The 13937-nt window shown below is 39.2% G+C and overlaps 2 protein-coding genes across 2 annotated transcripts in view; both read right to left on the bottom strand.

Annotated features, from left to right (window-relative positions):
* Window positions 1–663: 663 nt before the first annotated feature.
* Window positions 664–8917, bottom strand: chga (chromogranin A). Its single transcript, XM_034900153.1, has 8 exons — window positions 8647–8917; window positions 8307–8356; window positions 7447–7540; window positions 5051–5119; window positions 4871–4951; window positions 3591–3902; window positions 2392–2813; window positions 664–1414 (listed from the first exon to the last, which is right to left on the bottom strand). The coding sequence occupies exons 1-8, from the start codon at window positions 8690–8692 to the stop codon at window positions 1331–1333; spliced, it is 1158 nt and encodes a 385-aa protein (XP_034756044.1). The 5' UTR covers window positions 8693–8917; the 3' UTR covers window positions 664–1330.
* Window positions 8918–11697: 2780 nt separating this feature from the next.
* Window positions 11698–13937, bottom strand: part of si:dkey-177p2.18 (phospholipase B1, membrane-associated) — a 6996-nt gene continuing 4756 nt past the window's right edge. The window contains exons 12-16 of the mRNA XM_034899736.1: window positions 13807–13888; window positions 13461–13562; window positions 13155–13250; window positions 12784–12855; window positions 11698–12226 (exon numbers count right to left, since the gene is read on the bottom strand). Coding sequence (XP_034755627.1) covers window positions 12032–12226; window positions 12784–12855; window positions 13155–13250; window positions 13461–13562; window positions 13807–13888 — 547 coding nt within the window. The 3' untranslated portion in view covers window positions 11698–12031. The remainder of the gene's footprint in view (window positions 12227–12783; window positions 12856–13154; window positions 13251–13460; window positions 13563–13806; window positions 13889–13937) is intronic.

Raw genomic sequence — 13937 nt, 5'->3', positions numbered from 1 at the left:
GCAGCAGCTACATGTACTTAAGCTGCCAGAGAAAGCAGAACTTGTTTGGCATTTCTTTCAGTCTCTCCCGTGCCAACATTCTATTATTGCTTTCTTTCAATCCATGTTTTTTTAAAACTTCAACTGAAGAGCTCTCAATATTTCGCTGTCCAACCGCACCACATGATTCACTACCCTGGCTCTTTTTTTATCTCAATAGTATTAACCAATGAATAACTCAATGCTGATGCCAGAACTAAGAGTTAACATGTTGTTGTCTTGAATATACTGTATAAACAGCTTGTGTGTCAGAGGGATGATTCATGTTCTCAGCTTCTTCACCCACAAACACAACCAAGTGCAGACTGCATCTACAGTATGAATCAATGTCTCCTCACAGTGAGTGAGAAGCCAGGTTCACAATGAGCTGTGTGGGTAACACATACAGTAGATGTATACATTAAACAGTATTAAAACACTCTTAATTCACTTGTGTTTAACAGTTTCATTTATATTTAATTACTGTAACGAAAGTGATGCCAAAATCGTCAATTGTACCAGTTACACAATCCCTTAAGATACCTACACCGTTGTACAGTTGTAAGTACACTGAGTTTATTGCATTGATCATTCTATGCAAATATTTAATTTTAGAGGCATTGAAATGATTTGCCAAAACAGAGATTTCTAGTTAAACGTCTCAATTTATTGGTTTTCTTACATAGATTTATTACAATTCATCAATCTGCTATAAATGCTCATTTATTGCCTTGGCTTGATTAGAATCAAATGTATCTATAATAAGTAAGTATCTTCCGCTTCTCCATAAGTGAGTAAGCATCCCAGAAAGAGCTTTGTTTACATGCTGTTACTGTCTGACCTTACTTTGTCAGTGTGTGTTTACCTGCATGTGCCTCAACTGTTCATGTAAATCAATGTGCAGTGTTAAATGAATTTCAAAAGCAGACCGGATACATCTGCAGAAAGAGAGAGATGTCAGAGAAAAGGAAGTAAAACAAGCTGTCTACCTTAACCGACAAAGATTTTTCATGTGTATTATATGCATGTATTCAAATGCACAGAACTTGTGCATTTGTTTGTTTTTAGTACAGTATGCATGTCTAACTGCAATGTGCATCTATGCTAATCTATGAGAGGGACAGGATGTCACAAGGGAGGCTGTAGCAGTGTGTGCATCGCATCCTCCAGAAAAATAGCGAAAGATAAAATCTTGTAACATATTCAAATGCTCTTTGTGGAAACTAGGCAGCTGGTATAGCGGAGGAGGACGAGGAGGCAGAGGAGGTTGCAGTGTCAAAATTTCTTTTTTTTTTCATCCAATCTTTCTTTCTCAGCCTTGCCGCATCTCATGGAGTTTCTGGGCAACGTTTTCGAGCTCTGACTCGATGGCTGCCAGGCTTTCAATTTCTGGCTCCTGCGGATAATGAGAGGACAGCAAGTGGGGAAAGGATAGTTAGAGTGCAAACAATCCTATATATATGTGCAAACATTTCATGCACCACAGCTCTAAACACATCTTTGCACCCTCAGCTTCCATGTACTGCCTTTTTTGCTGTTACCAAGGACACATTATGACAATAATCACCTCCTATAGATTCAATGTTACAGCAAATGTGGAATAGTTTGTGGTCATTAACGCTGGTACTGTTTAAAAAGCTTACTTTGAACATGCTGCCGAACAGCCGCTGAGCCATTTTGTATCTTTGTGGGATTCAAGCTGAAAAGATTCTGCTTCATTATTTTTTTCCAGAAACCTAATCAGCTTTTAGGCTTGAGCTAGCAAACCAGGCTGTTCAGCACTACCAAACAATGAGAATTAGCCTTGTTATGCATAATGCAACTTGGGAAAAACATTAATTCACTTTCTGACGAGAGTAAGGTGAGAAGATGGATTAGAACTCTCATATCTGTAGACTGAATATGAAGCTAGTGCCAGCAGTTGGTTAGCTTAGCTTTGTATGAAGACTGGAAACATTTAGCCTGTCTCTGTCTGAAATCCCCCTACCACCACATCTAAAGCTTAATAATTAACAATTATGTTGTTTAATCCATACAAAAACTGAATTTTAAGAACAATTGTTGCAGTTTAACAAGAGGTTATGGGCCAGACTATCTCTTGCCTACATGCATATTTAACATGTTAATGAGTGATCTTAAGAAGTAATGATAGCTGGATTTTGTTAACTATCGATGTAGAAATGCTAGCTCTTCCCAGTCTATGCTAAGCTAAGCTAACTAGCTGCAGGCAGTAGCTTCATATAAACCTCAAAAACACGAAAAAAGGTATGAATCTTCTCATCCAACTCTCCGTAAGCAAATAAACATATTTTCCAACATGTCGTTTCATAAAGTCCCAACACTTGTTGGGAGATAAAGGGATGGAAAGCAAACCTCTGCCTTCCGGCTGGCGCTGCCCTCTTCCTCCAGCACCCTCCTCTCCTCAGGTCCCCTTTTAGCGATCATCTGCAGCTCCTTCTCCTCTTGACTCCTCTGGGTGTTTCTTTTCTTCTTCTTCTTTTCTTCTTCTGGGACCTCTTTGGAGTGATGTGGCACTTTCTGCTCACTGTTGAACTCCTGCACCTTCTTCGTTGGCATTAGCTTGCCCCTCTTGGTCCATCGCTTCAAGCTCTCCTTCCTACTTTCTCTCTTCATCTCCCCTTCATCCTCCTCCTCCTCCTCCTGTTCCTCTTCTTGTTTAGGTCTATGTGATACAAATGCAGATCTCTTGTTTGTCTCCCCTTCATCGTCTGTTTCAAACTTCTTCTCTTTTGATTTGAATCTGGGTGCATTTCTCTTTTCACCAGACCCAGCACCTGGAAATATGACAGAAAAAGAATGAGATTTTTTTCCCCCTCTATGTCCTTACCAACACCTATCACACCACCGGCAGAATACTCTCCACCATCAGCAAGATCCCACTTCTTGTGATGAAATATTTCTTGCCAGCTGGCAGCGTCGACCCCGGCTAGCCAACTATTTGGCTTTTAGCTTGCTAGCTATGCTTTATGATAATTACCAGCATGACTGGAGCATTCAGATGACTTGCCAGAGGTTTCCTTTGATAGTATTTCATTTTACTTTGTCAGTATAGCTCAGAAAAAAAAAATTCTCTGTTAATCTGTTTAAAGGTCTGGAGATGGAGTAAGCTACATCTTCATTGCGGTCTTGCAGATTGTGGTGAATGATTCCAGCTGTGACCAAGCACACCAGCTCATTTGAATTCTGGGACATAGAGACCTTTGATCATTTCCGTTGGTGTGCAGTCAGTGTGCCAGCCATGTTGGCCCTGCTTCCCTGTCTGGGGACTGATTTCATCATGAAGATGGAAGCACTTCCATCAATCACCCAGTTCTGTGGTGGCAGGTGGTTTCATTTACAAAGCAATACACTCTCCCTGTATTAAGATTCTGCTATGTGCCTTTGGCCAACTTTATTACATATTTTAATTTGCTTGGATGAAATTTATCTCTTGAATAAAATGACATATGGCTTGGCTGGCATGTTTCCTGTCATCTTATTAGTTTCTTTTTAAGTCAGATCGATTGAAAACAAAACACAAACATGCATAAAGAAAGAAGAAATCTAATTGCCTTTCTTATCCTTGATCATGTTTTCTTCCTCGGAATTAACTCTCTTTTCTTCATATTCTTCTTCTTCTTCCTCCCTCTTTTCAGCCTTGCCTTCACTCCACTCATCCACAGACTCAGAGACATGACTTCCTGGGTTCTCATCATTTCCCCTCTTCTCTTGCACCTCTTCAGCGACATCCTCCTGTGACTCTCCATCTCTCAAGCTGGCGTCCTTGTCTTCCTCTCCGTCTCCATTTCCTGTCTTCTTCTTCTGGGACAGGATGGATCTTTCGCCTGGGCCTCCTAAAGCCTCCAACATGGATTGATCTGAAAAAAATGGGAGTGGTAGGAATTTAATTTACTACTTACTGACATTGATTTTCCTGTGATGTTAAAAGAAGGCACTTACACAAAAGCAGAAAACAGTTTATTGCCAGGGGCATTTTGTGTCATTTTTCAATTAAAAAAAGTCAAATATTTGATCATTTCAGCCTCTTTTGTATCATTGTAAATTAAATACTGTTCAGATAAAACAACTTGAAAATGTTGGACATTTTTAGACTGAACATTAATTAAAAGAAATAATCACCAAATGAATCACTAAATAACTGTTAGTTGCACTCTAACTAATATTAGCAGGTAAAGCTATCTGACATTGTGTGAATTAGTGGCAATAATCTGAAAGGCCTTCATTAGCATTAAAAGTAATATAAGATACACATAAGAGAATGTTAAGGTTAATGTATCATAATGTAATATCCTTATATTGCAATTACTGTTTAAAACTGAACTGTGACGTCTCAAACAAAACACATTACAGAGCTAAAATGCACACATACTCAGTCATGAATCAAATTACAACATTATCTCTACTGCGTTCTTTGTGTTTATCTTTTCATTTTACCTCAGATGTTTGAGATACATATTTGAAGATGCTGCATTGTCTGTTGTATACCTTAACTCTTTCAATACAATTTGATATGTGCTACTTGTCCACTGTGTGCTCTGCAAGGAGTCCAGAACTAACATTAAAAAAAAAGCCATGTGTGCTGTCAGATGGGATTTAATATTCTGTCCACAAATTATTAAATTCCCCTCAGCGTATCTCCTCTGTTTGTCATCTTTGCTTTGCTAACTATATAAAATGGGACATGATATAAGTAACACATCATATTGACTGCTGGTGCATTTTAAAAAGTTGATTAGAGGTGTTCCTAAAAATGGAACCGACTGAAATGTTGTTGGACTGTGATATGAAATGAACAGCATTACAATGCAGAAAAGCAGGAATCTGAGCTTCTCACCATCTGCAGTCTGAGGACTTTGAGTGGTCGGTTCAGGAGCACCAGCGTCTCTCTGCAGCTGAGCTCTCCCCTGACCACCTGGAATTATAAAGATGTCATTCAAGCCCTCTATCTTTACCACAATACATGTACACAGCACCCAAACTTTGGAAATCATCTGTGCGATCTGTGACTCACCTTGAACAGCGATCTCCTGAAGCTCTTTCAGAAAGTTATGATGGCGAAGAACAGAAACGAGCCTGTCATCTGCACAATAAGCAAGCACAACTTCATTTATATAACACGTTGCATTCCAGGTGGAAGCACAATGTCTGCAAACACTATGCAGAAAGGGTAAAGATCCAACATTAAGACATCAATAAACACTATTAAAACAGACACATGAATAATACTTGGGATTCCAAAACATTGAAAAGTAAGAATACAACTGAATTAAAAAGGGACCAAAGCATGAATTAAAACCAAATGAAGAAGTGAGCAAAATATTAAATGAAAAAAAACTAATTAAGACCATTAAAACCAAACTACTGAAAGTTGCATCTAAAAAGGAATATTTAGTTTTAAAGGATGATAGCTCTGGAGCACACCTAACATGCTTAGGTAGGATGTTCCTGCGGTTTGGATCTAAGCTAAAGGCAGTTTCACCAGCATTTTTTGGAGACCAGGGGATTATCCAGACCGCCTGTTCAAGATGACCCGAAGGGTCCAGCTGGTTCACAGATTACAAGCATATTGGACAGATATTTGGGGTGCTAGACCATGTAGGGCATCGGAACAGAGCAGTAAAACACACAAACACACACACTCACACTCACTCACACACAAACACACAGGGGGGCATAAGTATACACACCCCTTTGTTAAAGGGGAACTGACAGTCATTGGAATGGTTTTATGACTTTGTTTCGGGTCGGATGGTTTTATTTCAGTTAGCCTAATAGCTGGTTTGATTTGCATTGAGAGGTTTGGGTTAGGAATGGGTTGGCATGGGATACTTATTGAAAGTACCCCATGCCAATCTCTAGGTATGGTGAAGGGTACGTGATGGGGGGGAGGGGGGTGGGGGGGGGCTATTTTAATTCCAAAGGCCAAGGGAACTTTATCAGGATACACAGTATCCTGGATCCAGGAAATAACTGGCCTTTAAAAATAAAAATCTGCCTGCTTCTATGGAAATTTAACATGGGGTGGGTATGATTACGCCCCCTGTGTTTTAAGGAAGAACGTGTATTTGTACACAAAACATTGTCTTTATTTCCTAAAGAAAATTGGTGTCCTTAAAGGGATTTTTCACTAATATAAATTTCCAAAAGATGATTTTTTTAATAAACTTAAGCATGGGTTCATAAACTTATGAGCACAAATGTACATAAACACACATCAAAATGAAGCAAATGAGTGGTTTAATGTCTCACTCTAGTAGAAAAGAACTGTAAAAGAACAGACTAACGACAGTAATGGGATCCTGCAGGGTAGTCAAAGTAAAACACAGGTACAGTATGAGTCTTTCCTTTTCACTTTTACATAGGGCTCAGCAATTTTGCTTCAATGGTTCGTCAGAGTTAATTGCCCTGAAATGTACTGCTGTCCATGCAATAGCACAATTAATCACTCGGCCCGCAGAGACTCCCCAAGTAAATCGCAGTGAGCACTGGACTTTCTGCTGACCGACAAACGGCACTGCATATTGTACGCAGCGAGCTCAAAAGAGACATCTACTGTACAGTGCTGTGCTCTGATATCAGTCTGTGATCTTTCTTTCTTTCTTCTCCCCTTTCTTTCCATGACTTTGACTCCCCTTTGTATCCTCTCCTCTCCTCTCTTTACATCCCTCTGGTGGTGTACAGTTTTGCTCTCTCACCAGCAAACGCTCCGTGAGTAATGCCAGATTGATTTTTTTTTACATCAGCATCGAGGTAATACACTGGCTGTGTAACAGAATAGTCTTTACTCAGCGCTAGTGACCCCGCTGCATATAACAGAGTGAGTTTTATACTCGGCAGCCATCGTAACAATCCATTAACCTGATGATGTGGGTATCGCGCTCTACATAATAAAGGAGAGTGTGTGTTGGTTCTCCTAGAAAAGAGGGGCTCCAGGTACAGGTTATTTGTGTCAGTCCTTGTCCTAATTTCTAGGATGGTGATGGTAAGATAGATGACTATGATCAAAATAAAGCTGAACTCATGCATAACCCTCATTTTTAGATGTGTTTAAACAACTATACAGAAGAAGCCTTCACTACACAGCCAAAAGAATAATTTCACATTTAAAATTCGTGTTAAATAAGTATCATTGTATCATTGTAATACATCGTTAAAATAGAAATGACAGCCTGGGGGGAAGTTTGTAAAATTAAAATATAAAAAACAGTAAAACTGAACGCATGAAAAAGAAAAACATAATACACTGCGTTCCAGGGCAAAACAGTAAGAAACTTACTATATTTCAGCCTTTAGGGAAATACATAAAACAGGGAGACATCATCTTTACCCTAACTAATGTTACGATTATCAAAATCGAGAGAACTTGATTAGACAGAATTGTATCTGTCTTTGGGGGGGGGGGCTCACCTGTCTTTAGGGTGACCAAACACTCCTGACTGACAAGCCTGGGGTGGGGCCTTGACAGCACATCTGCCAACGCCTCCACAATGCATTCCATCACCTGCAAACACACACACACAAACACACACACACACACACACACACACACACACACACACACACACAAAATGTGACATTCTGATTATTTTGATGTAACTGTAAACTAATGAATTAGGGATGTTCTGGTAACAAAAAACAAATTTAAAGTCCTCCACTTGGCGAGTGAGGGCTATATGGGAATAAATCTTCACAGCTTTATAGATTTTTAGATTTAGATTTTATAGATGAAAATCAATCTGCTTCTCTTTGGATGCTGCTTATCCTCGCCCACTTATTCAAAGATGTGAAACTCTCAGAGAAGAGATCAAAATCATTTCAACTCCCATTGTGCTTTAATTGTCAAGCCAATCCCACTTGCATGATGATTTTTCACTCATTATTTTCTTTTCAAAGCATTCTGCTTTAGCCTGCCCAATCTTTGAAACTCCTGTCCCTCTTTCACACATTGTCCACATATTCTCATCCCTCCTAACCTTATTCTAGAAACTACACCTCTTTCTTTTTCTCTCTCTCTCTCTCTCTCAAAAATCAATAATCAAAATCATGGCATAAATGCTCTTAGAATTGATTTGAACAAAGTCATACCTTAGGAGAGAATGTACTTAAGTGAGTTAAATTGCTGGGTTTAAGTATTCCTAATCACTGCTTGCCCTTTAAATGTTGCAAGACGGACTTTACACTGTAATTAAGTAGCAGGTTTCATAATAATACTAATATGAATAAAAAAAGAATACTTCAAATGCCGCTAATAATGACAAAAGCTTTACCTTTACGTCCTCATTCTCCAGCTGACTTGGATTCACTGGCAATGACATAACTGCAAGAAAATCAAGAAAAGAAGAATCATGCCATTATTATTTTTATTTCTACCATTCCTAAAGATCTATCATTCTCACTGTCACTAAAACACGCCGACTGGTTCAGTTCCAGGGGGTTAAACGTGCTGAAGGTGCAGGTGAATCGGCTCCATGTTCCGCCGCAGTCAGAGATGCGTGTGTGCCGCTGTCCTTGGTGCTGAACCCGGGCACTCTCGTCTCTAATGCGGATTCCTCTCAGAAAACTATACCTACACATGATGTCACTTAACTTCAAGGAGCATTTCCTTACCGCAGTTGGACAGTATTGTCAAAACGAACAGTCCTCTTCCGATCATGATTGGAAACGAGGCGCATAAAGCTCTCCAGGAATAGAAAAATAGCGAAGCTTATGTCAAAATGTGGGATATTTTCCCTTTTGAAGGACAGCCGGTGGGTTTACGGACGCATCCTGAACTAAACTTAGTCGCCTTTCGGTATTTCTGGAGAGCTAAATTTCCTGAAGAAGCACCCGCGAGCCGGCAGCCTTCGTCCTCAACACCTCGCCGCAACGGAGCCCGCATTTATAGGACGGCGTGGGGAGGGGACTGACGTCATCCTGGGGGAAACGATTGCTGTTGTACCTGAACATACCTCGATGGTTGTCAGGGCGTGTACAGGTTTCGAGTACCTCATATAGCTATGGAAGCATCCCTGTGTACTAATACAGTAGATTCTGAGATTTTTTAAATTTTATTCATAAAAAGTGTTAGTCTATTTTTCAGTGATCAAAACAAGACATAAAAGATTATTTCAAAAAAACATGTATTATTGGAAAATGTCTTTAATCTGATCAAGCAGGTGTGTCAATTTGAATACAGAGGCACAGTCTTTATGTCTCTGCCTCCATTATGTTGTGTTCCCACACAAGACAAAGCTCTATCATCATACTGTATTTGCTGATCATGTCTCTTGTCTAGCTGAATGCGTTGCTAGGCGACGGTTTATTGAAAATGATTGCTGTAATGGCTGTTACTCTGATCATGTGAGGAGGTAGATTGAATGAATGGATGAAAAAGACCATTTACACGCTTCATAACCAAAGGCAATGCAGATTTAATCCTTATTATCAGAGCCTTAATAGGATCTGAATTTAAGATATGTGACATGATAGACAAAATACAATATACGCTTATAATTATATAGCTAATAACCTATATCAATATGCTTACTGGTAATTATATTATGGATGTAGCTTGATCCGACATAGTGAGCTCCAAGATGATGTGCCACAGACATGACCTTTTTGAAATTGGTTGTTGGTGGATTACTCCTGGATAGTCTTTTTTTGGACCATTTAAGTTGTTTAGATGACAGTTAAAGACAACACTTTATACAAAAATACAAAATATGATTCAATGATGTGGGAATTTCTGTTGCTCGTTGTAAATAAATGTCTGAATCACTTTGACTTCATGGGATGAGTTAACACCTAATGGATTATCAGTTAAAGACTGTTAATTCACAATTATTTCATACATCTAATTATACACCACCAAATGAGATGGAATTCAGTTATATATAATACGGTGTTTCAGGGCCATGCATTTGATAAACCTCTCTGACCGTCCACCTGTTTTCACAGTAATGTGAAGCTGTCGTTATATCTTGATCTCCTGAGGATGACTCCTACTGACTTTTGTGAACCCCTAACGTTTGTCTTGATGGACCTGGAGGTACAGTTCCAGGTAATCCCATAAGCGCTGAGTCCCAGATGTACATGAGCCTGTGAGGTCATTTTCTCTTTTGATACTGACACATTCATAAAAAAAGAATAAACAAAAGGTTTCCGAGGTGCGGGTGTGACTGTGTGCTGTTTGATATTGCCCACTCCCTCGTCCACTGAGAGCCCAAAGATCTCATTACGCTTTCAGAGAGATAATACAGCGTCAGGTCCATATTTGTCCTGCATAAACCGGCAACGGACGGCTTTGTTCAAACATGAACAGGGTTTTCTTTGAATGCAACAAGAAGGTAATTATGAAATTCAACAGCTACGAGAACTGATTGAAATTCAGCCCGCTGCAACATGCAAGGAAAAGGGCCAAAAACTGGGACACAGGAAAATATATATATATATATATATATATATATATATATATATATATATATATATATATATATATATATATTTTTGGTGACAAATCTATATATTTAAGTGTTTGGTTTCAACATACTGGGAACAGTTTCACTAAATAAACACATTAAAGGGGACCTCTCCCATTCATAGTCAATGTCCAAACGGTTTTGCCTGTATTGTGTAAGACATGTTTACCTGAGGTTCAGAAAACCATCCCATTCTTCTCTTTACAGCCCTACCTTGCTGAGTACACCCTGCAAGGTTTTAATTTCCATTCAAGAGCTAAATTAAAATTTGTATGAGAGCCTGAGCTGGGCTTAGTATAGCTTCCACCTGCCCTCATAGTTATACTAAATAAATAGAGTCAATACATACTGTAGCGTACACTTTCAACCAAAAAGAAGATGAATAGGGAACCAATCGTTACTAGATGACCACAGCTACTTATGTTAGATGATCATTTATGTGCACATTAACAACAATGACTCCTCTGCTCACCATCGTGCACAATATTGGGAGTTTCTTTTCAGAATGAACTCACTCTGGTGGATTGCTTTGTCTCTTCTAGTGCTGAGCACATAAAATGCAGCTACAGGAGGACAGAGACGTGAAAGTGGACATGCAGCAGCAGACTGGAGATCTGAGGAACAGAAGTGAGACTAAATTGTCTCTGGTTTGAAAAGTCACATCTTTCTGGTAACGTTTAGCGTGGGTAAGATGGATGACAAATCATGTTCCATCATTCAATTTATATCACTGAGCTGATCAGGGTCAATAGGGCTCCTCTGTGTGCGCATGCACACTTGTGGGAAATTAGAATGTAGGCCCTGTCAGCCTCCCATCTAAATGACTTGTAATGTTATGACTAAGGCCATTTTTATATATTTTTTGAAACATTTTCATTGTCAGCTCAACAAACACATTGCACATTGTACATGTTGTTGTTGTCATAAAGAAAACACTTAACAGACATTTACTTCAGTTTTGGACAATGTCTAAGAAGTTTAATGTTGTTTATAATGTAATAAGCATGTACACATGTCAAAGAAGAGTTACTTTATGCTTTGCTTGTTACACACTCTAATGCAATTAATATTAGATAATACAGTGTAGTTAAAGCAGCTCATGACCAGACATCTCCTTTAAATTTCACTTGCGGAATATCGTTATTATTACTATTATTATTGTTATTATTATTATTATTATTATTATTATTATTATTATTCTCATTACAAATGTGGGGAAAACATTGGAGATAGTCCCCAGAGTTAGTGTGTAGTCAAAGCAGGTAAATCATCTTCAGGGATGATGAATTCAAATTTAAAAGCAAAAAAGCAAACCTTATGCTTAGAGCAGCAATGGTTTCATCCAGAGAAAACTTCTCACCAACAACCAACTCCACCTCCACCTGCGTCTAATGCTGAAATATTTAAGTTGCAGCATTCACTGTCACATTATCTACGGGGTTTCAGAGCTTCACACCTAAGTCCTTTCCTGTTTGCTGCCATTTAGGACCACAGAAGTGCAATGTCTAAGACAGGTGATCCGCTGTATCACCTCAACAGGAACCTGCGTAGCAGAAGCATGAATGTAAAATAGTCCAGCAAAGTAAAAGCTCCAGAAGTCTGAGACATGCAAAACCCACAAGGAGCAGGAGCAGCAGGAAGCACGCTGCCTGTGACAGAGCGCCAGACCGCAGCGGAGGCTGCCCTGACTTTGCTGCAATCGGTCGGGTAAAGATGTACGGCTGTTCCTACAGATAGGACATGGAAAAAAAGCATGTGTAAAAGCAAATAAAGGATCATAATCTTTAATTATACATCATGGGGGACATTTCCAAAGCAAGACATAGTTAGTACATTGATTTACAATCATCCAGAAGGCCACTGAACAGGATATTAATCAACATGCCAACTTCTAATTTATGATTAAAATGTCATTGATTTCTATTTAATTATTTGACTTATTTCTATCAGTGTTGCATGTTAAAGCACTTGCAAAAAGGGACAGAGAGAGATTTCAAATCACTTGCTGCTTGCAACAGCGTGAGTGATTACTGTATTTTAAGAATATTTCAAATATTTGCTAGATTATTTGCATTCCACGTTATAAATTACATAGGAGATTACAACAACAACAAAACATTACGTCCTTTGGAAAATGCGTTCAGCTCTCTGTAACACGTTATTGAGAGTAAAGGTCGGTTTACTCTGGTTGAGTTTAGGTGTTTTCTCAAACTTTCAGGTTAAAGACACAAGTAAGACATGCTGCTGTGGTGCAACAGCGTTGTCATACAGAGAGCTGCCTTACCATTGGTGGACAGATGAGACTGATGGGGTCTGAGAAGCTGCTCACAGTCATCTTTCCCCCATCAGGCTGAAACTGAGCAAAGGAAAGAAAGACAAAATGAAAGAAAGACAAAAAGGAATTCTTTTTGGCAATATATAAATAAATATGTTGAAGTACTTTTTTTAAAAGAAGTTGTAGTAATAATGCGTGGCTAAAAAGCTGAGTCCTTCATTTTCCTACGCTTGTGATCTACAGCTAATTCCTGTTGAGTCATTCGTTATTTTTCATCCTTTTGTGACATTTCTACATAATAAATCCTTCTGAATGCTAATGGATTGTTGACATTTAACCTCCTGGTCCATTAAATACAACCAGCGTGACTCATCGTTCACCATGTTGTTCCACAGTCCCTTGGCCAGCTCCTCGTGCCCCTTAATGGTGAAATGGAAGCAGTCGTGAGTGAAGAACGTCATATCGATCTTCCCATTCTGCTCAGAGAGACAAAACATAAAGTGGTGTGGATTTAGTGGTGGAGCGTGTTGGTGGTGTTAACAACGCCTAAAAAGTTACAGCTGTCACACCGGGGATCTTCATGATTCAATCATTAATGTGCAATGTTTCACACAGATTCCTCTCCTGAGAGCAGACACCTCTGCCACTTTGATATAAACGTGGCCTTTAGAGTGAGGACAGATTACCGGGAGGCGGGGGGGGTCGGCTTGTTTCAGAAAGGGCTGAAGAACGACGGCAAAGTCGTCCCTGAAGAAACGATCGCTATACAGCAGCGACTCAAGTCTCTTCTGTGGACGAAAGAAACATAAAATACAATCATATCATATCCATAATTACAGTTTATAGAAACAGCAATCGTGCAAACTCCTTACAGAGAATTGTTAACATGAAATCAACACGTGCTGTTTTGGATTAATGCAACACACAAATTATCAACCAATATGCAAGATGGTTGATGGTTGATAATGATTTAAATTGTTATTTGTCATGAATAACATGCACATTCCATAACCTTAGAGTTATAAACTGTACCTGGAACTCAAGATTGACTTCTACCAGCTCCTGAAGCTCAGGAGACTTCGCCTTAGGCTCTATCAGGCACGAGCAGAACGACCTAAATTAGAGTCAAAACTAAATTTAACTCAGCGGGGGAGATTGAATAG

This window comes from Etheostoma cragini, chromosome 18, assembly GCF_013103735.1.
Source record: "Etheostoma cragini isolate CJK2018 chromosome 18, CSU_Ecrag_1.0, whole genome shotgun sequence".
In the NCBI taxonomy this organism is placed as follows: domain Eukaryota; kingdom Metazoa; phylum Chordata; class Actinopteri; order Perciformes; family Percidae; genus Etheostoma; species Etheostoma cragini.
Note: the sequence above shows the minus strand (reverse complement) of the source record. Positions and strands in the feature narration are given on the sequence as shown.